At 39.5% G+C, this 23,257-nt stretch overlaps 3 protein-coding genes across 8 annotated transcripts in view; 2 read left to right on the top strand and 1 right to left on the bottom strand.

Moving 5' to 3' along the window:
- dnai2b (dynein, axonemal, intermediate chain 2b) overlaps positions 1–14,774 on the bottom strand; it is a 29,251-nt gene extending 14,477 nt beyond the window's left edge. The window contains exons 1-2 of one of the 5 annotated variants that reach the window (XM_047383811.1): positions 14,652–14,666; positions 1,669–1,827 (exon numbers count right to left, since the gene is read on the bottom strand). Coding sequence is in view for 2 of the 5 variants with exons in the window: in XM_047383805.1 (XP_047239761.1) it covers positions 11,825–13,761; positions 14,652–14,697 (1,983 nt within the window). In the remaining 3 variants the exon portion in view is untranslated. Of the gene's footprint in view, positions 1–295; positions 408–1,668; positions 1,828–9,336; positions 9,667–10,469; positions 13,762–14,651 lie in introns of those variants that run through there. The other 4 variants (XM_047383809.1, XM_047383805.1, XM_047383810.1 and 1 more) reach the window with 4 other exon arrangements.
- Positions 1,677–5,957, top strand: LOC124878972 (gastrula zinc finger protein XlCGF57.1-like). Its single transcript, XM_047383198.1, has 2 exons — positions 1,677–1,851; positions 4,642–5,957. Exons 1-2 carry the CDS (start codon positions 1,677–1,679, stop codon positions 5,880–5,882), a joined length of 1,416 nt encoding a protein of 471 aa, XP_047239154.1. The 3' UTR covers positions 5,883–5,957.
- Positions 14,775–16,107: 1,333 nt separating the features above from the next.
- LOC124878802 (zinc finger protein OZF-like) lies at positions 16,108–22,734 on the top strand. Of its 2 annotated transcripts, XM_047382917.1 has the most exons (3): positions 16,108–16,278; positions 16,423–16,508; positions 18,885–22,734. In XM_047382917.1, exons 2-3 carry the CDS (start codon positions 16,424–16,426, stop codon positions 20,381–20,383), a joined length of 1,584 nt encoding a protein of 527 aa, XP_047238873.1. In that variant the 5' UTR covers positions 16,108–16,278; position 16,423; the 3' UTR covers positions 20,384–22,734. The 2 variants fall into 2 exon arrangements, with proteins under 2 accessions (XP_047238873.1, XP_047238872.1); XM_047382916.1 differs by having other exon boundaries at positions 16,108–16,508.
- Positions 22,735–23,257: the final 523 nt, after the last annotated feature.

Below are 23,257 nucleotides of genomic sequence, written 5' to 3'. Positions count from 1 at the left end.
TTAGTCAGATTATGGCACTTCTTTAAAACCTAAATGTATTTATTAAATTTACTCACACTGCATTATTCTGATTTATTCTACCATCTTTTTCACATAAAGAGCCATCCTTACCAGTGTCATTTTAAAGTGAGGTATTCAACAGAAAAAATTATCTCATCCTTTCTGCCACTGTTTCTATTCAGCCCTTTGCCTTTTAGTTGTTGACACCAGGCTTCAATCTAAACAAAATAGTTATGAAATGATAAAAATCAGATTTAAAGCCGGACAGAAAATGAACCTGCTCTCTGCAGTTCACCTGAGTGTGAAACCACATCCAGAATTGGTTATCGATCGGTTTTCCTGACAGATCTGCACCATCGTTTATTTCATGAACTCTAGAAATTCTCCTCAGACCGAAGACAAAGCCAAGAAACGAAGTACATCTGCAGCCATCACTAACGGTGGATCTAAGCGTTCGTTGCCAGGACGTGTTAACGTCACTTCCTGTACACCCATGGCCTTCAAGGTAAAAGCTTCAGTTCAATTAAGTTTTAAATGAATAGCAATCGTATCTACCGACCCATTCAGTTTATTAGAATACTGTTGAAAAGTTTATTCATTTCAGCTCATTGAGTGAAACACATTATATAGATTAAGTGGACACACAGTGATTTTATTTTTTGTTACTTGTGAGGATTTTTCTGATTACAGCAAATGAAAACACATGTAAGAGTAGAATATTACATCACACCAATAAAAAAACTTTTATTACAGAAATGTGGGCTTTTTGAAAGGTATGTTTTATACCTGGTTAAAGGTTATCTTCAAAAAATACTCTAACTCTGACAAACAATCCTCATTGGAATACATATTCTAATATGACTGCTACTCTAGGTGGCAATAAAGATTATATTACTGTTGAAAAAGGTTTAAGGCAAGAAATAAATTACGGGGTTTGTAATTTATTTTAATGGTATAATGCAAGAAATAGTTCAGTATGTGGTTTGTCATTTAATACACCACTATCCACCTAAGTGTTTCAAAATCTCCCACAGAACTGGGACAACACAATACTCTTCTTCGTTTATTATTTTCCAGATACCATTGCAGAAAGTAATAATGTACTCTAATCTTAATCATAAGTGAAGAGGTACAGGATTTAAATTAATCACAGCTGCTATGAATTTGTACTGCATTCTTTAAACAAGCTGCTTTATTATTTGCAATAATAATAATTAATTAGCTGAGAAGTGATTATTTTAGAAGAAGTGTAAAAATGTGGTTAAATCAACAAACCCTCCATACACATGGCAGTCCAAAGTGCTCTTGGAAAAACAAAGTAACAGAGATAATAATAATAATAATAACAAAATAGTGATAACAACAACAAAAGACAACCTGATACATCAAAAATGCACTTGGCGCATCAAGATATAAAACAAATTAAATAATATTTATTGGAGTCATAAAGCCACGTTGCATCAGTAGACTGTAAGTTGATCATAAAAAATTACTTTAAATTTTCTAAAAGATCGTGAATGTGGCTTTTATTTTAAAAACTGACCTGGAACCGATAGCCTCTGGTCGTTTGTTTTACTCACGTTAAGAAAAAGGATGAGTTTGGCTTACTCAAAAAACACCACACCGTAAAAAACAAACAAACAAACAAACAAACACCTAGGTTTGCACCTGTAAAGATGTCCAGAATTCACAGTCTCAAGGTCTTCATCAGACAGCGGCTCTCCGCGGCTGTGGAGGACATACTGGGACATCTGGAGAAGACCATCCTGGAGTATGAAGAGGAGATGGAGAGACGCCGTCGAGACTCTCTGGATGTGATTTTAAAGGCTGAAATGAAGCAACGCAAAGCAGGTTTGCATCTCTTTTATTACCAGCTGAATAACAAGCTGAACTGAATTGATCCGAACCCTCATAGACATCAGGCTAAGATCAGCTGCTGTTTGGTTCTGAAAACCATCAGTTGGGTCTGGGTTATAAAACTCTAAAGTCTAATCCTGACCTGGATTTAGAAATCCTCACCGAACCCCTCTAACAACAACAGACTGCGTTTTAGAGAATACTATACTTCATAGTACGTCAGAAAACTTGAAATCTGAAACTTATTTTTCCCAAATGGTCAGGAAGTCCTGATGATTTTTCCCTGCTGCAGGAATGCGAGCAGTGGATCTGTTTGTGGTTTTCTGGACCACTGGTCCAGAGCTCCTTCATGCTCTGTCTGGACCTGCACTAACAGATGTAGAGGGTGGTTCTGTTACCAGGTTCTGGCCCAGGTTCTGTACAGTAGTGAATAATTAAGAATCAGAGGGAAAACGATACCATCCAGAAATTGTAGTATACATATTTAGCATAGTAGCCTATTCTTAGATAGAATCCAGTGCAACTAGTTGCCCTAAGAAGTTACATAAATGGTTAAAAAAAAAGGCCACATTTGTGTAATTAAATCTCAGTATCAATCCAGACGTGAAGGCTTTAGATGTTTACCTTGAAGGCCATCGGTGTACAGGAAAATTTCAGTAACAAACAGCATCACAAAAATAAAGGAACACGGCAGACAAATCCGAGAAAAAGCTGTGGAGAAGTTCAATGCAGGGATAGGATATAAAACAGTATCCCAAGCTTTGAACATCTCCTAGAGCACTGTTCAGTCTATCATCTGATGGAAAAAGTACAGCAGAACTGCAAACCTACCAAGACATGGCTGTCCACCTAAAGTGACAGGCCAGGCAAGGAGAGCATTGATTAGAGAAGAAGCCAGAGGCTCATAGTAACTGGATGAGCTGCAGAGGTCCAAAACTCAGGTGGAAAAATCTGTAAATAACTATTAGAGGTGCACTTCACAAATCTGGCATTCAAAGAAGAGTAGCAAGAGAAAAGCTAATGTTAAAAGAAAGCTATGATGGGTCCTGGTAGGGGGCACAAGAAGGATGTGGGAGAAACTCTGGACAGATTAGACCCAAATAGAATTTTTCAGCTTACATGCGAAATAACAACATCCTCAGAGTGAAACATGGTGATGGTAGCATCATGCTGTGGGGATGCTTTTTTTTCACCAAGGACAGGGAAGTTGGTCAGAGTTGATGTGAGAATAGATGGAGGTAAAAACAGGGCAAACCTGGACAAAAATCAGTTAGACTGATAAAAACAAGTGGTGCAGATAATGAGTTTTTCACTTTAATATTTAAATTATCTCCTTCATGATTTTTCCACGTCACAACTTGTCTTTCTGTCCAACATATCGATCATTTTGAATTTTTTAGTTCCTTATTGAGCCCACAGAAAAATGCATTTAAAAACAAATTAAAAAAGCCATTTCACTTCTTTCTTTAGCCACTCAGCCTAAATTAGGGTATCAAACTGGGCCTGTAATCTTTAAACTACTTTAGACACCAATATGTACCAGTAATGGTAGCTATGGGAGAGCTCCAAAAAAAACAAAAAACTGCTGACCCAAAAGATCATAAAGTTGGTAAATGAAACGTTTTTGCATTTAATCAGTGTGTGAGTTTACGTGTAGATGGAATTTACCTTTAGTGCAAGTCAGGTAGAGGTCCAGTTATCACTTGTTGATTCAAATATCAGTCACAATAACTATTTGATTTGAAAGTGATGACAGAAATAAAGGTGGAGTTTTCTAAAACTACAGGGACTTTAGCTTGAACAGTGTGTGTTGGTCTAAGGACTCAGAAGTTTGAGCTTTTCAGAACCAAACACCTAAATTGGGTTTGGTATGAAATAAAGGGTGGATATGTGGAGAAAAATGTCGTACTCACTGTTAAGTACAGTTGAGGACCTATGATGCTGTGGGCCTGTTTCTTTTCCAAAGCCCCTGGGAAGGTGCTTGAGTCCATGGCATCCTGAACTCTTTGAAGCACCAGGACCTTTTTCCTGGTTGAGATGGTGAACTCTTATAAGTACCTGGGTGTTCACCTGAACAATAAACTGGACAGGAACCACAACAACGATGCTCTTCACAGGAAGAGTCATAGCAGACTCGAGCCACTATGGAGACTGAGATGCTTTGGAGTTCAGGGGACACCCCGTAAAACCTTTTTGACTCTGTGATGGCATCAGCCATCTTCTATGGTGTTTGTTGGAGCAGCAGCTCATCTATAGTTCAGCGGAAGCGGTTAGATAAGCTCATCAGGAAGGCTAGGGACAGAGACTGTGCTAGGATGCCTAGGATTCCCTCAACCCAGTGCAGGTGGTGGGAGACAGAAGGATTCTAGTTGGAGAACTGGAGAGCTCCTTCAGTGACAGACTGCTGCATCCTAGGTGAACAAAGGAGTGTTATCGCAGATCCTTCCTCCCAGCAGCTGTTAGAGTTTATAATCATCACTGCTCCCAATAAACTCAATGCCTTTTACATTGCTCCTGTGTCCCACTGTGAGACAATTAAGGATATTTCTATTCTATTCAGTAATTATGCTGGATTTAACAGGTGTTTTATAACTTTGATTATTTATTGCTGAACACTGAACCTTTTGTGGTTGGCTAGATAATAACTTTGTTCATTACCGACACTGCAACATTAATGATTTATCACTTAATATTCATACTTAATTACAGTTCCTTTTTTCGTATTTGTGTCAATAATATTAACAAACTTAATGCAAAAAGCTTTGCTTGTGCTACTGTGTTTAGGGTATCTCTCAAATGTCCAGCAGATGTTGAACAAGCAGCTGGAGAAAAGCTCCACTGTTGACCAGGAGGAACCAAAGGGCCTGCAGATTAAAAAGGAACAGGAGGAGGTGGTTATCAACAAGATGACAGGCAGTTCTGTCCTTGTGAAAACAGAAGAACATGAGCTGGAAGCTCAGTCTTCACAGCTTTATCCCAGCCAGACTATAGAGATTGAAGACAACCGTGGAGAACTTGAAACTGGTAATGGTTACATTAATCCAGATTTGAGAGCACCAAAAACTGACATCGGGGCTGAGGAGGTCAATGTAATCCAGGATTATAAAAATCCTCTGAACGACAGTGTGTCCATTGGTGTGAACACGTTTCGATGCTCTCAATGTGGGAAAAGATTCGGCTCCCTGAGTTATCTGGAGCTGCACATCAGATGCCACACAGGAGATAGACCTTTCAGGTGTCCTGTTTGCAGGAAGTGCTTCTCGTGGGGAGGACGTCTCCAGAAACACATGAGAATCCACACAGGGGAGAAACCTTTCAGGTGCTCGGTGTGCGGCAGAAGCTTCAGCGAAAGTGGGAACCTGAAGGTCCACATGAGAATTCACACAGGAGAAAAACCCTTCAACTGCACCGTTTGTGGAAAGAGATATACGCAGAGAGGGAATCTGAAAATGCACATGGCCATTCACAAAGGCGACAACATATTCAGATGCAGTCTTCATCAGTTGGAACAACTTCATCATCAGAGCCAGGCTGGGCCGAACAGAAACTGTGTGAGAGGACAACAATCAGCCCCAAACCCGTATCCACAAGAGGATTTACAAGCAGGACCTCTTCTTAGAGTTGATGATGAAACTGGAAATAGAGAAGTCCATGTAAACTGTACAGGATGTTCTACCTGTAAAAAAACCCTCAGTTGCTCTGTGTGTGGGAAAAGATTTGGCTTTAAGGGACAGCTGAAGGCCCACATGAGATGTCACACAGGAGAAAAGCCTTACAAGTGCCCCATCTGCTGGAAGTGTTTCTCATGGAACGGGTGTTTGCAGAAACACATGAAAATCCACACGGGCGAGAAACCCTACAGGTGCACCGTGTGTGGGAAGGGTTTCATTGAAAGTGGGAACCTGAAAGTTCACATGCGGATTCACACAGGAGAAAAGCCCTTCAGCTGTCCAGTCTGTGGTAGAAGATACAGACAGAAGGGAAGTCTAACCAAACATCTGGAAGTCCATCAAGACGAGAAATGATTTCAAACGTCTTAGAAACCAGGATTTCTAGACAACAACCTAATATTTTATTTAATATTGGAAATAATTCCTTAAATTTCCTATCCTGTGGAATATTAATATCTTATTTAACCCGATTAACTGTTTTTCCACAATAATACTCCACTTAAACATGTAATGTTCTTTTCAAGTGTTTTAATTTGCAAATAAGTCTAAGAGATATGGAGGACCGATCCTGACAAAATTAAAAATAAAAACAGAAATATATATATTTTCTTTTTCCTTTTCCTTAAACATGCGTTTTCATCAAGAAATGTAAATGTTTTCTTTTTCCTTTTCCTTACACATGCCTTTGTTCTTTTTACATTTCCTCGTCTCTCTTTTTCCTTTACCGTATGCATTTCTCCTTCATTATGCAAATGAGGAGGGCTGCCTTCTTCTCTCCAGCTCCTCTACTATTGGTCAATAAACAGGAAGAAGGAGGATCCATGTGCAGGCCGAGGGTGTGTCCCAATTCAGGGGCTGGATCCTTCCAAGTCTGTACTTGTGGGCCGATTACATCACAGCGCGGCGCGTAAGGTTTGTCAGATGCTGCCGACAAATGTGTCCTTCTTTTGACCGATTTGAAGGATGCATTGTGAGTATCCTTCGCGGACCATCTTTTCCCATGATTCATTGCGGGTCGAAGCGGTTTGGTCAAACAGGGGCAGCCATGGCGGACCACAGTGGCAAAAGCTGTGAGTAAACTGTGACACAAATGAACTTTTACAATGTTTTTAGTGCGTGAATATAACTGTGTAGACGTGAAAAATCTGCTTGATTTATCAAGACATCGCTTAATTTCAAACGTGTTCGGAGTTTCCCGCTCCCGCCGTATCAGAGTTTTTCCGCCGTATCGGAGTTTTCCACTCCCACCGTAGTAACTGCCGGCTTATATATATATACACACACAGTACAGATCAAAAGTTTGGACACACCTTCTCATTCAGAGTTGTCTTTATTTTCATGACAATGAATACCAAGAGTGTGTGGAGCAGTAATCAAAGCAAAAGGTGGCTACTTTGAAGAACCTAGAATATAAGACATATTTTCAGTTGTTTCACACTTTTTGGTTCAGTATATAATTCCACATGTGTTAATTCATAGTTTTGATGCCTTCAGTGTGAAGCTACAATATTCAGTCATGAAAATAAAGAAAACTCTTTGAATGAGAAGGTGTGTCCAAACTTTTGGTCTGTACTGTAACTAAATGACATGTAAGAGATATGATGTAAAAATGTACAGCCTATAGAGATAACAAAATCTTAAGACTTTTTATGACTCTTTAATACCAAGGGAAACATATATGCAATCTCTTTTGAAAAAGTAAATGCCAAGCGTCCTGCACGGTGTTGGGCTGTGACCACAACCCCCATTTGTGGACGTCGGGCCCTCATACCATCCTCATGGAGTCAGTTTCTAACCGTTTGTGCAGACACATGCACATTTGTGGCCTGCTGGAGGTCATTTTGCAGGGCTCTGGCAGTGCTCCTACTGGAGCTAAAAACTCAGTTTTTAGCTCCAGTAAAAAGGTGGTCATTCTCACCCCTGAGCTTAATAAACTGGCCCATCTGCTCCTTTGTCCCTAAACAACAAAAACAATAAAAAAAAACCATCTTGCTTAATAACAGTGTAAAAAAAGTCTTTTTTAATTTTACATTTATCTTAATTTGCAGAACATATTAAAATATTTCTATGCAAATGCCTAAAACAAGCTCTTTCAAACTTTTCACTTCTTTAGTGAGATTTGCTTGCATTCTCTTCCTAGAAGCTACACCTGGTCTGGCTCTGTATCTACCTGTGACACCTTTCTGGAGAGGGGAATTGTCCAAGCTTCTGCTGGCAACCACTTAATGCTCACCCTCTACCGATGATCCACATGACCCTGTCTTTCAGTGTTTAACCCTCTCTCTCTCCTAGACATGGCGATTGACTGAGCTTTTACTGTAACTAATTATATGTGTTCTTTTTCAGACACTAACCTTGAAAACTGGCTCAGAGTTTATCTGTTCTTTCTTTCTAGGTAAAACGACTAAAGGAGCTACATCCATTAACATTTACTTTTCCTTCCCATAGAAAGTACTCCTGGATCAGTGCTTCTTTGTTCTCTGTGTCTCTGCTCTGTTCTCTCAAACCCCCAGTCGGTCGTGGCAGATGGCCGCTCACACTGAGCCTGGTTCTGCTGGAGGTTTCTTCCTGTTAAAGGGGAGCTTTTCCTCTCCACTGTCTCTACATGCATGCTCATTATGAGGGATTGCTGCAAAGTCAATGCCAGTGACTGTCCAATGTCTCTACATGCTCATCCGGGAGGAGGGAATGCTGCAAGTCACTGACTGGATGCAATCTGCTGGGTTTCCTTAGACAGAAAAACTTTTTATCCAATTTGAATAAATAACTAACTCTGACTGCACTGTTCAATGGTTAGGATTAATTGGAATGTATGTACCTGACTGTTGTGAAGTGCCTTGAGGCAACATGTGTTGTGAATTGGCGCTATATAAATAAAACTGAATTGAATTGAATAGATGAAGGGGAGGTGATGTGAGTTCTCTCTAAATGGGCTTCTCTTAAGATTGTCAAGCAAATTAAGAGTAGAGAGACCAAAGACTGACAGAAGACAATAACATCAGCTCATCCCTAGTTTACCTTTAAAGTGACTTTAAAGTTCACTTCAATTTATTGCATCAAAAAAGTTATTTAACTCAAACTCCTTTCATTCCCTTTGCCTACTTGAATTTATGGAGCATCCTCATCTGGAGTAACTGTTTATATCCACTAGATGGTGCTGTGTTCAGTTTGTTCCAGGTAAGATCACATTATTAAAATGTGACAAAATAACTTCATTATCATATTTATACACCATTTTACCTCAAATAATATTAGATAAATTATAAATTGCTTCTGTAATGGTTTTTCCCAGGCTGATACCAGTTTCTGGTTTTCTCTGATGGTTTTTTCCCCCTATGGCAGGGATCCCCAAGAACAGTCCTGTAGAGCAGTGATCCCCAACCTTTATATCACCACGGACCGGTCAACGCTTGACAATTTTACTCCGGCCCGGTTTGTGCGGGGTTGAACCGTCATGTTGGTGTGCCCGCTGAGACTCAAACTCAACAACACGCAGCTGCTCTGTTCTGAATATTTCTGCCGTTTTTTTAAAGGAGAAATATTATCGTGAGAGCCAAGAGCAGCTCATTCTACACAGATTTTGCAGCGTTCTATTTAAGCTTTTGGAACGGCGTCGACGAATGCGTGTTACAAACAAGAGACGGCGTCCTTTCCCACGTGTTGCTAAGCAACGCCCAGCTGAACTGGTATGACTTTATAAACCTTTGATACCAGCGTCAAAGGCTTGTTAAGTTCGAAGAGACGTTTTGTTCAGTTTAAAGCGGACCAAAAGTAGCGGGAGTATCCACCTGCATCTTTCTGAACATACCTTTAGTCAAGCTGCGCCACTCTTTGTTGTCCCATTGTCTGAGAAAAACACGGTCCAGGTCTTCATTTGCCGTCCTCAGCACAAAACTCAGCCGTAATTTGGTCCAATGCTTCATCCACGGTTTAAAACTTTTTTCGGGAAGCCATTGGGCGTAGAAAACAAATAATCCAACGCGAGAAATTATTTTAAAAAAAAAACACATACACGCTCAGCTGCATAATCGGTTCTGCCCTGTTTGAACTCGATGTGGATTTTTGAAATACGCGCCGTTACGCATGTCCATAGTTTGGATGGGCCGAATTCCACAAATGAGCCGTCCTTTTCATCCAGCCAGTAGAATAAAGTTATCTCCAAGTCTTTCACGTCAATCAGGAAGCAGAGGCCGAGACTTCCGGTGACTCAATTTTGTAGGGTGTGTTTACTTTCTGATTCAACTGCTTGTAGTTTTAACTGTGTTTGGTGTTCGTAGAAATGGTTTATATTGGCTTTTAGCCAAGATTCTGGTGTTTCAGAGGATACCACACATGTCTATGTTTAACAAAGGGAAGTTTGAGCAATAAACATTGGGAGAAAAAACCTGGAGCTTCCCCGTTTGCTGGGGGGTGGGGCCCAAGTTTAATTATTTCTTGTGCGGCCCGGTACCAATTGATCCACGTTCCGGTCCGCGACCCGGAGGATGGGGACCACTCCTCTAGAGCTACTGTCCTGCAACTTTTAGATACATCCCTTCATCAGGCCTCTGCAGAGCTGAGTGAGGGAAATGCCATTTGATTCAGATTTTACCTTTAAAGTTTCAGGTAAAAATGTAAATCCGCAAAAAAATAAATGAATAAATAAATAAACGGAACCTGTGTATCCTCTCCTTTTTTAACTATCCACATTACAACTTTTTACCTAGAAAGGCAGCAGTTTGGACTCGATTTATTGGAATATTATAGATTTAGGTTCAAATACATGTCCTTCAACAGAAAACCTGTCTAAAATCAGCATATTCCCAAACCACACAGCCTGACAAAAGTAAAATTAATCTGAATATTTCAGGCAGTCTCTCAGAAAACAAATGATGAATCTCAAATCAGTCTTGGTGAAGAGATCCAAAAAAGCACTAACAAAATAAAAAAGATTAAAAGGAGTTGAAACAAATAAAAACACTATTTAATGAATATCACACTTATTATTTTTTTGCCCGATACAAGCAGAACTACAGCTTCTCTGTAGCAATATTTCATCTTCATTTTGAAATTATATAAGGTCTTTATTACAGAATTTATCATAATGTCCATTTTTACACATAATTTTATTTCAAGCTTCCCTTTCAGTCTATTTCAGAGTGTGAAAGCTCATCATATTGAGATAAATGTATGAAACAGCTGAATAACAGAAAACATTTATTTCTCGTGATATAAATTCATTCTCAGGTCAGAGGATAAAAGATCAAGTGGTTTGTCTTTGTTCTTAATTTCAAACTTAACAGAACTTCGTTAAATAAATACATACATTTATATGCTCTACTGTAAAAATGTTGGACTGCAGTTTGGGAAACTGGGTGTTGCAACAGAACAATGATCCCAAGCCAGGATAAAGAAAGTCTACATTAAGCTCCAAAGACGTCCAATCAAAGCCCTAACCTCAGATTATTAAAACTGAAATGGTGGGGACTATATCTAAAAGCTGTAGCCTGTATGAAGAAACCAACAAATTTAAATTAACTTTACCAATTCTTCCAAGAATTGAGCTTAAATATCCAACCAAAGTGATGCTGGAAGCTTGATAAATGTGGCAAAAAGTGTTTGTTCCGTGTGCAACTCATTAAAGGACATATAACCAACTCTTAATGGGGGTAATGGTTGCTTGATCAAAGAAAAAAAAAAAACAATCAAATTTATCTAAGTCCTTATATTATGACCTGAAATTAATTGGCTGATTACACAACTCCAAAGGAGGTTTATGTCTATATTTGAGCCTGTTTTTAGAAATGCAGGCTCAAATATAGACATAAAAACCTCTGCAATAAATTCAAACATTTCTCACCTAATTTAAGAGAAGTATGATTGTTCCACCCTGGAAAAACGATGGCTCACATAAGTCCTTAAAAGCCTCAGATTAATTTCACATTCCTTCCCATGATGACTGGATGTTAACCTTCGACCAGGACTGTAATCGTTCAGTTGTGAAAGCAGATTTCCCTGCTAACTCTGAGCTGGACCAGCTCCTCAGGATGCGAAACGATGCTATAACATTGTAAGGCCATAACAATTTTAAATAACTTTGTTAATTCTTGCCTTTAATTTTTTTCCTCAGACGGGGGCACTACTGAGCATTTCTTTAAACAATGAACCTTTAAACAATGAACCTTTATAGAAAATATTGGTCAGGAAAAGCCTCACTGTTTCAAGAAGCTTCCAAAAGCATATTTACCTTTAAGGAAATAAGTGAATTATACAAGTTTTTAAACAATCATTCAACCAACTTCTGCAGATGAATCCTTTCAGCTGTATAAAGTGTGCCGTTTCAGATTGATGCTTGCATCTTCCTCATGCGTTTGTTCACCTGATGACTCACCAACACACTGATGGTATTTGAGCTCCGTGTACCAAGCGAAGCTTTTCTTACACACATCGCAGTTGTATTTCCTTTCCGCATCATGGACAGACATATGGGACAGCATGCTCGCCTTGTTTGTGTATTTTTTACCACAAACCGAGCAGCTAAACGGTTTCTCTCCGGTGTGCGTTCTTATGTGAACCTTCAGGTTTGAACTGGAGGTGGATTTGTGTCCACAGATGGAACAGAAGTACCTCTCTGTGTGCTGTTTCATGTGAATCTTCAGATAGGAACTGTAGCGGAACGCTTTGCTGCACTGAGGGCAGCTGTACGGCTTTAAGTCCGTCACATATTTCACTCCTTTCTCTGATGGTTCTTGTCTCGCTGGGTTTGAGCTCGACTGTGGCTTCTTGTAGTCCTTCCAGAAGTCGCTGTCAACGCTGTCGTCGCTCTCGGGTTGCAGAGACTCTGATGGTTTGTTATTGGAGCAGCTGGACGGATTTCGGCCAGAATCACTTTCTGAGTTCGAACCTGACCCAAGTTTTCCTCTTGGTTTCCAACATTCGCTGTCGTCTGTGTCAGGGTCAGACAAATCTGAGGTCTTCTCCGTTTTACCTGGTTCTCCTTCTTCCAAATAGTCTTTATGCTCCTCAGTCTGAGAATGATGACGTTTTAAGGACTGAGGCTTCTCTTCGTTTTCTTCAGTCTTTATCTGCACAGGACTGAAAGCGAACCTGCCGATCTCGGTCTCCTCCTCTTCTTCTTTTATCTGTGGAGGCTCTGAATACTCCTCCTTTACCTCCTTCTGTGTCATTGTATGAAAAGTGGTTTTCTTGTCAGTCTGAGAGACATTGTTAAGTCCCTTAGTGGGTAAATTTGGCAGATGTTGACTAGAATCTCTCCAAAAGTCATTTTCAGTTTTAAAAGATGCTGAAACCTCCATGTTGGTCTCATTTAGCAAATCAGAATCTGATTCTGCTGGTTCTCTTCCTCCAAAGTCATCCCCGTCAGCTGTCGCCTCCTCTTTGTTCTCCTCAGTCTGGCCCTGAGGAAGCTCTGATATCTGATGGACACCTTTGTGTTTAGACAGCAAATAATAGGTACGAAATTCAGCACCACACGCTCTGCAGCGGAAGACCTTCTTCCTTTTCCTGTGCACCTCCATATGTTTGGTCAGGTGCCTCCTCCAGGCAAAGTCTTTCCCACAGACATGGCAGGTGAACTGTGTTTGTCTGGTGTGGAGTCTCATGTGTTGAATCAGCGTGTCTCTGTCAATACAGCTGGTGTTACAGACCGAACAACTGAACAGTTTTCCTCTCGAATGCAGTCTGAGGTGAAGGTTTAGGTCTTCACTCATGGAGAACCCTTCTCCACACTGAGAGCAGCAGAGCAGTTTGTTTGCTGGAATCAGTTCTTCGGTTTGGCTCTGAGGGTGCTCAAGAGACCCGCACTCATGATTAACAAGTTCTGACTCGGAGTTGAAAGTTTTTTTGCAGATAATGCAGGTTAGCAGCTTCTCTCCCGTATGACCAGACGTGTGTATCGTCAACAGACCTCCTGATGTAAATTCTGCTGCACAGAAAAAGCAGCTAAGGTGTTTCATGTCAGGATGGCTTTCCGAATCACTTGCTTCTTCCTTTATTTGACTATTTAAACTCTGCTGCACAGAGTGGCAGTTTTTCATGTCCTCGATATAGTCTTCACTTACAGGTTTAAAAACACTAGTACGTTTGAATGATAACTCATCTACATCTGCTTCTGTTCGTCTCTGAGGAGAATGCAGCTTCTTTTTTATATCTTTATAAAGCTTGTCATCCTGGTCCAACCTGGAGCTTGTAATAGTCTGATCAGGAGTCTTTACTTCAAACACCTGCAGGGTGGCTAAAAAACAGAAACATTGTGGAAGACAATGGGTTTGTGTTTTAATGATTGTCTCTAAATGGGCAATTTGCTAGATGAAACCTCAGAAGAGAGGAATGGTGCTGCAGCAGCTTACTCATGCACATACACTGTTGTTTTAGGGCCTAAATGAACAGATATTGTTAATTAAGAGGGGTAGGTATTGATATCTGGCATCAATTTAAGTTATAATCTGCAAACGGGTTACAGTTCACTCACTACATTTCAACTGAACTTTCCTGTACTCGCTGACAAAGAGATGGTTTCTAATTTTTATTCTTTCTGAAACCAGAAAAAAAAACCAATGTTATGTAATTATTTAACAAAAGAAGTAGCCATTCCTCAAACTGTTAAACTGTTAACAACACATGTGCAAACTAATAAGCAGATTGAGTCTACACGTCAGAACAAACACTGGTGTAAATACAGTTGTCCAGTAATTGGACAACACCTCCCTACTTACTCACAGATTAACCAAGGTTACTAGACAATCAGTTATCTTTGTTTAAATTTGTGTCAAAAGGGTTAAATATTTACCCTTTGCTTTCTGCTACCATTATTTTCAATCGCCTTTAGCTAATAACAGTAGGTAGCACCTAACATCAAGGGGATGAACAAGTTTAGATTTGCTCAAGATCAAAGCCATTTTAAAATAGCATCCCTACATTCAGTAATAAGCATCAAATGAAGCAAATAAACCTTAACACTTTTAAAATGTTAATGAATAAACACATTTCCAACTATATCTGCTACCAGGCTGTGTAGTGTGCAGACCTTAGCTGACGTTATCTTAGCATCGACCATAATTATAAACTTCAGAAAAAACAATACAAAATATTAAATATAAAACAAAGAGAAAAACGGAACCTAACCTGCGTGTTCCGACCGAACTGACGGTTTATCGGGATGTAGATCCATTCTTTACAAACTATTAAACCTGCCAAATTTGCTCCTGAGGTGTCTAACCTACCATCGTTGCCAAATACGGAACTACGGGAAACTACTACCGGGGGGAGGGGGGATTTTCAAAATAAAACTCAAGCTACGCCAATCCTTTAATATTATTAACTAGGAAAATGCTACTACCTCTGCTGCTACTACTACTACTACTACTACTACTAATAATAATAATAATAATCATTATTATTATTAATATTAAATTTGGATATCCTTTACTTTCTGCCTTTTTCGCTGCCTCGATATGGCTGATGTCACTGCAGTCATAAGAGCTGTCCACATTCACACAAAAACATGAAAAACTATTCATAGTTTACTTAAAACCACTGACTTGTTTTACTGTACTATCATTTCCCAGAGGTAAAAGTATTAGGATGCCTAATAAACATGTGGCGTTGGAGCTTTAGAGTCAGGAGATGGCAGCATGAGGCTATGACGTAAACCTGGCTCCTGGCTCAGTCAGAAACTCATATGCAATAAGTCTCCAGTGTCCTCTTGTCCATATAAGGTTTTAATTCAGTATTACTGTCTAGAGCTGGTAAAGCCATTCATCCTATATCTCCATTATATCACTGTTTCACTCACAGACATTGAAGTAATTGTGTTATATCTGTTATAAACCTAACGTTTCTCAGGTTCACTTCTTTTTTTTTTTTTTTTTTTGGGTTAACTTCTTGAATCTAGTGTTTAAAAGCAATGTTTCCTTTTATTGTTCCCTCAGAAATTCACAGAGTAACTTGACCACAGTGAATGTTAAGTAGAGGTATGCAGATACACACATTTATAAAAATAACAATAACAACAGAATAAATTATAGTTCTCATATTCCAGTGCTGTATTCTCTCTCATGCATGAGATGGGAGACATTTCTCATGAGTGATGTTAGTTTGGCTACTATTCTCCTAGATAGAGAAAAGAGAATCAGTCAAAACTCCAGCAGAAACATGCAAAATGTTGGTCAGGTTTCACATTACCTTTTGAGAGACGCCTGTCTCATTTCATATCTGAAGCAAACTTCTTTGTTGAATGAAACTGTACATTTATATCTGCTAGGGCTATCAATACTTTAGGGCTTAACTGTATAAATAATTTTGATAACCCTAACTGGCATAAAACAGAGAAGATGTCGTCTGATTGAGGAAAAAAATACGTGTCTTTTTTAACAGTGTGTGTAAAATATTTGGTTTTAACTATAGCCTGATGCATAACATAACTAGTGGTCATTCTTTAGCGATACAGGGAAAAAAGCACACATATTGAAAACTCTCCAAATGACATGACAACTATATTTTTGTTGTTAGTGCCTTTTGTTTAACTGTAGCCAAATTTGTGCTCTTATTTTGAAGGCCCAGCAAAGAAAACGAAGAAAGACGGAAATGACGGGTTCAAACTCAGTAGCTACTGCTGTAGGTGTTGGAAGTCCAGTTTCGTGTTTTCCACCATATTACTCCTGACCGCAGTTCAATACTTATGTCTAAATATGAGTTCTTCGGTTCAATTTTATTAATATTTTCACCGCTGGCCTTTTTGTCCTGCTAGCAGGTAAGCTAATGTTAGCTTAGCATGCTAGGTATACCAGAACAACAGGGTTGGCCGGTGTCAGAGCAACGCTTTGATGGACATCAGGCAGTGTTTATGATGGGATTTCAGTTCCTCTGATTGTGTGAAGATGTCTGATTTCCACAGGATGATGGTAACAGACAATGAGCGATCAGAACCAGCAGAGGAAGGACCACCCGGAAGTAAATCTGGAGAATTTCCCCCACTCTATGGTAAATTGTCTATACTTGCTCATTTTCATTTTACTATTTATTGTTTCCAGTCATTTGTTTTGATGACAGATTTCAGTTGCGCATTCTAGCAGCTGTAAATGTTAAACAGCGAATAGTTGCTGCTAATGGCCAGGTTAGCAAAATATTCTTAGTGTGAAAGATCATTAAGATGACATTTTGCTGTCAAGATAGTGAACGTAGGTTGAAAAATTAAATAGCGGCAGCTTTTTAAAGGCGGAAATTCGGGGGTCATTTATGTCCCAGAAGTTATGTTGAAACCCTTGAAAAACTGTGACGCAATTCTGAAAAAAGGCTGAATATTTTATATCTTGTCATGAAAGATTCAGCTAACAATGGTTGGTGAATGTCCAACCTTTTGTAAAAGTCAGGCAATTGGCTTGTAATAGTCCTTTCATTTGTTTTGTACTGTTAAATATAATATTCTACAGCCTAAAAACAGAGATGGATATTTTCTGCATTTTTGCAATTAATTGGTATTCTTCAAATGAAGCATTAAAATGAAATCCTTCAATTAAAATATATATATTTTTTGTTTTTGATGGATCTGGACCTAATTAAACATATGCTCACATATCAAATCAGTTGATTTTAAGTGTCTAAATAGTTGTAAACGTAAACCAGCAGACTATTATCATCTTGACCTTAATCAAAGAGCTTAGTCGGACAGAAGTTTTAGCGACAAACATTAACAGGAACGGAAAAAATGAAAAATAAAATGATATTCTAGGTATGCTTACTTTATGTTAGCGTAGGAAATTCTTGAAGCAGTGATCCTCAATATCCGGCCACTAGCATAATCCCCAATCCATTGACTGGAGCACAAACATGAGCTGCGGACTCACTAATAATACATATGAAACAAGAGCATGATTCTGGGATTGTCTTTGATTCCAGTCATCAGACTTAAGGTTTAAGATAAGATACACCGTTTTCTACCTTGTTATAAGAAGTGAGTTTTCCAGGAATGGTAAAAAAAAAAAAGTTCTCTCTCTTTGAATTGAAGGATTTCTCTTATCAGGATGAAGCTTATCTGGTCTTTAACATGTTTATCAGTAGGGTTTGGGTATCGAGTCTCGAGAATCGATTGGAACCGGGACTCACATTCCGATTCTTCCGGAATTGTTCCAATTTTGAAATTTTGATTCCAAGTTTTAATACCCAGTTCACCGACCCAGAAGAAGAAGCCGCCAAGCAGCAATGAAGAAGAATTTGCAGGAAGTGTGTGGGCAACCATCGAACGACAGTGATTGAAAGCATGGCTGAACTTTAATAAAAGAAATGACCAGTCAGCTCAGGGCAGCACTTACTGTAAGACTATATGCAAAGGAGGGAGCACGGCCAACATGATTAGACACCTCCATATTCATGATGTAAAAGTAACAGAGTGCCCCATCTTTGACGCGCTGCACCTGCCTTTCTCTGCTGCTTCTCCCTCTGGCTCCGACACACAGCATAGCACAGCAATGTGCATTATTTTAAGTTTAACAAAATGCGTTTTATACCAACATTGAGGCAGCTAACAAGTTATACTCGACCTAAAACAGTGGGTCAACTCAAATGCAGATATCCAGCTAACATTAGCCCGTGTGTTTTTTCATAGACGAGCTGACATTGCTAATATTTAGCCAGGGAGTTGACCAGATGTGCTACTCCTTTCACCATAGCATCCAAGTGAAATAACTCTGGTCAGTTTACTCAGTTAAAACATGTAATATTTTTTTAAGCAAGCCTCTTGAAAGAATCGTAATCGAGAGTTGCCAACAACTGGAATCGGAACCGCACTCGTTCAAATTCAAACGATGCCCAACCCCATTTTATCAGGTTCTGCAGTTTTATTCAGTCAAACCAAAAGTGTTCGGTACCAAACAATAGATCCTACCCTGCCGCCGTTCCTTAAACAAAAATTAAATGAAAAGCTGCCTGTTTAGAAAAAAAAGTTGATGGACTTATTCTAATTCCCGCGGATTTAAAACGTTGCTAATTTAAATGACTCGTTCAATTGCTAATCAGCCAGGTTAAAAGCAGAAGTTCTTAACACAATACCATGGTGGAAAGGTATTAGCAATGACTTTAAAGAAGTAATTGTTGCTGCCCATAAATCTGGGAATGGGCCTTCCCAAACCTATTGAAGTCCATCTTTTTACCACAAGAAAGATTATGTAAAAGAGAACAATAAAAGAAAATAAATAAATTACAATATTATCCCCATTTATGCATAGAACATGCAGTGAAGTTCATGCTGTTTGTTGATGTGGGAGTTTTTGTGTTTGATGCATTTCTTGCATTGTATTTGATCTGCTGATTACTAGATTAATAGGTGAAAACTAACCCAGCCTGTGTTTCTGTTTCCTGCAGCCATCCAGCAGATCAAACAGGAGCTTCTTGCTGAGGAGCAGAACTGGAGCCTCAGAATGGACCAGGGGAACCAAAAGGCCCCACACATTAAAGAGGAACAGGAGGAGGCTGAGATTACAGAGTTCATATTCACTTCGGTACCTGTGAAGAACGAAGATAATGAAGAGAAACCTCAGCACTCAGAGCTTCATCAGTCCAAGACCGAAGAGGACAGAGCCTCTGTTGGACCACAACCAGACATAGATCAGTGTTTAGAATCAGATGACGAAGACAACACTTTGGATTCCTCAGAGACAGACATCAGTGATGGAAACTGGGAGGAAAGCAGTGACTTGTCGGATGGTAACTCTGTTAAAAGTAATGAAGATACTGTAGACGATAAAGGAGACGATGACATACACACCTGCACAGAATGTGGTGAAAAGTTCAGCCTCAGGGTTTATTTATTACGACACCAGAGAATCCATACTGGAGAAAAACCTTTCAGCTGCTCCATTTGTCAAGAGGCTTTTATATGGAAACACGCCTTAATGAAACATGTAAGAACTCACAGCCAAGACAAACCTTTCAGCTGCTCCGTCTGTGGCCAGAACTTCAGAAAAAAAGGATGGTTAACTCAGCACATGAGGAGTCACACTGGAAGAAAACCTTACAGCTGTTCCATCTGTAGCTGTGCTTTTCTCTGGAAGCGTGAATTAGCTGAGCACACAAGAACCCACAGTGGAGAAAAACCTTTCAACTGCTCCATCTGCAAGGCACCTTTTTCAAGTGAAAGAACGCTGGTGGAGCACTCAAAAATCCACAGCGGAGTAAAACCCCACAGCTGCCCTTATTGTTTGACGGCTTTTAGAAGAAAAGACAGTTTGAAGCGACACATAAGAACCCATAGCGGAGAGAAACCTTTCAGCTGCTCAGTCTGCGCCCGAAACTTCAGCGTCAAGGAAAGCCTTAATCGGCACATGAGACGTCACACAGGGGAAAAACCGTACACGTGCTCCATCTGCAAGGCCCGCTTTCAGTTAAAACAAACTTTAGTGGAGCACATAAGAATCCACACGGGGGAGAAACCGTTCAGCTGCTCCGTTTGTCAGGCAGCCTTTAGAAGAAAACAGGATTTTGTGAACCACACGAAAACCCACAGCAAGGAGAGAGTTATCTGCGAAATATGTGGCCAAAGCTTCACCAAGGCTGCTCGCTTGACTCAACACATGAGATTTCACGATGGCGAGAGGCCCTTCGGCTGCTCCGTCTGCACGGTGGCTTTTATCAGGAAGAGCGCCTTAATGCAGCACATGAGAACCCACACAGAGGAACGACCTTTCAGCTGCTCTGTGTGCAAGGCCACCTTTAAAAGGAAAGACGGCTTGAAGCTGCACATGAGAATCCACACCGGAGAAAAACCGTACTGCTGCGAGGGCTGTAGCAAGAAGTTTACTCAGCTGTCATGGGCCAAAGCCCATCAGAAGCGTTGTTTAAGTTCACGCAAGGAGACTAGCTGATGTTGATGTAGAAGCCACAGATTAGACGTGTTTCATCAAAGTTATTAATCATGTTTCCTGCAGAAAGCCTCTGACTGCTCTGTAGAGATTGGATGTATAATGGATGAACAGAGGTCAGCGGGACGGGAACTGGTGCTGATGTTCATGGAGAACACCCTGAACATGACCAAGGAGATGATGGTCAAGTTCAAGAGGAAAATCCCAAAGTGGTGCTTGTTGAGACTTTCCAGCGGGGTTCGTACATGGTCTGGAATTTATTAGATTATTTTCCAAGTCAGGACATAAAATGGGAAAGTAAAAAAACAACCATATTCCATTATTTAAAACCATTGAAACTCTGAATTTCTGAGAAAATTTAGTCCTTTTGCATTAATGTATGTTATATTTTTGTCCAGCTCATTGAGTTTTGGGGTTTTTTGTGTGACTAACACAGAAAAACATGTTCAAACTAAAATCCATAAGGGTTTTTATGGCCTCTGGATCCTAGACCCAAGGTTCTTAAGCTCTGTTTGGTTTAGATGCCAAACAAAGCATTGAAATTTCTCTTATTTGGAATTCTGTGAATTAAAAATATTACTGATCACAAGCTGTGATTTAAAGGATGTATATTTAATTAAAGAATAATACCGTCCAGTTTTTTCTCAGGTTTATAATATTGTCCGGATGCCAAAAAAATAGTGAACTAAGCCTTTACCTCACTGTCAAAGTGGTGAAAAAACAGCTCATAAATCACAGTTAGGTGAATTATTTCTACTCAGATGTCTGGAAAGGTCGGTAGTTTGAAGATAAATCATAGACGCCCGGTACCAAAATCTGGAGGACCAACAGTGTCGACACCATCTTGGGTTATGATAAATCATGTCTACCATATGAAGTCTCCTCTCACATGTACTTCACAGTAAATATATAAACAATGTTCATGGACCTCCCTTCACTTCTACTCAAATACTAAAAAAGAAAACTGATGCATTTCTGATCACTTTTCGTTAAGCAGTGTTACCTTTATGTTTCTGAAAGAGAGTAAAAGAAAAACTTAATTGTGTTTTTTGTATTTTGTCATGTTGCAACCAAAAATTTTAATGTATCCTGTGATTTTATGTGATAGACCGACACAGAGAAGACCATAAGTGGAAGGAAAATAAGGCACCGTTTGCTGCAAATACTGCTGCAAGTCTTTTGAGGTGTGTCTCCACCAGCATTGCACATCGAGAGACTGACATTTTTTCACACTCTTCTTTGCAAAATAGTTTAGATTTAGTAATATCAGATGGAGAAAACCTATGAACAACAGGATTGCCACAGATTGAGTGGAAGTTTGGACTGGGCCATTATAACACATGAATATGCTTTCATCTAAACTACCTAATTGTAGCCCAGGCTGCATGTTTAGGGTTGTTTTCCTGCTGGAAGCTGAACCTTCACCCCAGTGTTCTGCAGACAATCCTTTTCTTCCAGAATTCTCCTGTATGTAGCTCCATATGTCTTCCCACCAACCCTGAACTGTCCCCACAGCATGATGCTACCACAACTGTGTTTCACCATGGTGATGGTGTGTTCATAGTGTTAGTTTTCTGCCACACATACGGTTTTGCATCTTGGCCAAAACGTTTGTCTTTAGTCTCATCTGACCAGACCACCTTCTTCCACATGTGCGGGTTTGCAGTTGGTGGATTGAACAGAGCTTCATGAGATGATCGAACGTTAGAGATACTGCTTTATAACCCTAACCCCCTTAAAATGTATCCACAGCTACAAATATAACCTAACTCTTCTTTAAACTTCTCTATAGCTTTCTCTCTGACTTGTCTGCTGTGTTCCTCGGTCTTCAGTAGACTGTTTGTTCACTAAAGTCCCCTAACAAACCTCTGAGGCCTTCAGAGAACAGCTGGATTTATGATGAGATTAAATGACACGCTGGTCCATGCGGTTTACTATGTTAGGTGACTTCTGAGGACAGCTAGGGTAAAAGGAAAAAGGGGCTTGATACAAATGCATGGGACACTTTTCAGATTAGTATATTTATCTTTCCACTTCACATATATGCACTGTTTCGTCGTTGGTCTGTGACATAAAATCTCTAACATTCACAGATGTTTGTGGTTATGTGAAGGAGGTGTTGCTACCTTCGCAAGGTAGTGTCCCTTTACCCCGTGGGTCATCTTTGAATGATGAGAAGTCACATATGATCTGACTAAAGATTGTAATTTTAAATAATTTATTTTACATTTTTTCAATTTATCCTAAAATTGTGTTGTATGAGTGTTTTGTGCTGTTATTTATAGTCTTAAGTCATTGTTTTTAATACTTTAAACTATTTTAATATTTTCTTAATAAATGATTGTATGCTGTTCTTTTCTTATCTTCATTGTTTGTTTTTAAATGTAAACCTTATTTTAAAACCTAACAAGTTTTATGGATCTAGATTTAAATAGAAAAGTCCAACCAGGGACTCAGTCTTTTAATTAGCCGGTGGCTAGAAGGCCTATGGACAAGGCAGTGGTTACTTTATAACAGTGATTATGTGCTGCTGTCCCTCACCAAATAAATATGAAGTAGTTAAAAGCACAGCTGTGCTCTTGGACCCAAAATCAGACAAACTGAGTCCTAAGTAGAGCAGGTTGTTGGTTTTGCATCGTTTGGCTTTTAGAAGATGTTTGGTTGAGGTTCACATTTTTTGACAAGATGTAAACTCTGAGTGAGTTTTCTTCTCTTTTGTCTCATGGCAACCATTGAGTGAACTGAAATGTGTAATGGATATATTAGTATAAGTTTCTCCTGCTTATTTAGCCCATCTTTACATGACACCCACAGTGTTCAAACATGACCAAATGCTTGCATATTTTTCTCATTAATTTTTCTACTTGGCATCTAGAT

The sequence above is a fragment of the Girardinichthys multiradiatus genome, chromosome 13 (genome assembly GCF_021462225.1).
Source record: "Girardinichthys multiradiatus isolate DD_20200921_A chromosome 13, DD_fGirMul_XY1, whole genome shotgun sequence".
In the NCBI taxonomy this organism is placed as follows: domain Eukaryota; kingdom Metazoa; phylum Chordata; class Actinopteri; order Cyprinodontiformes; family Goodeidae; genus Girardinichthys; species Girardinichthys multiradiatus.
The sequence above is the reverse complement of the archived record's forward strand: the minus strand, read 5'-3'. Positions and strand labels throughout refer to the sequence as shown.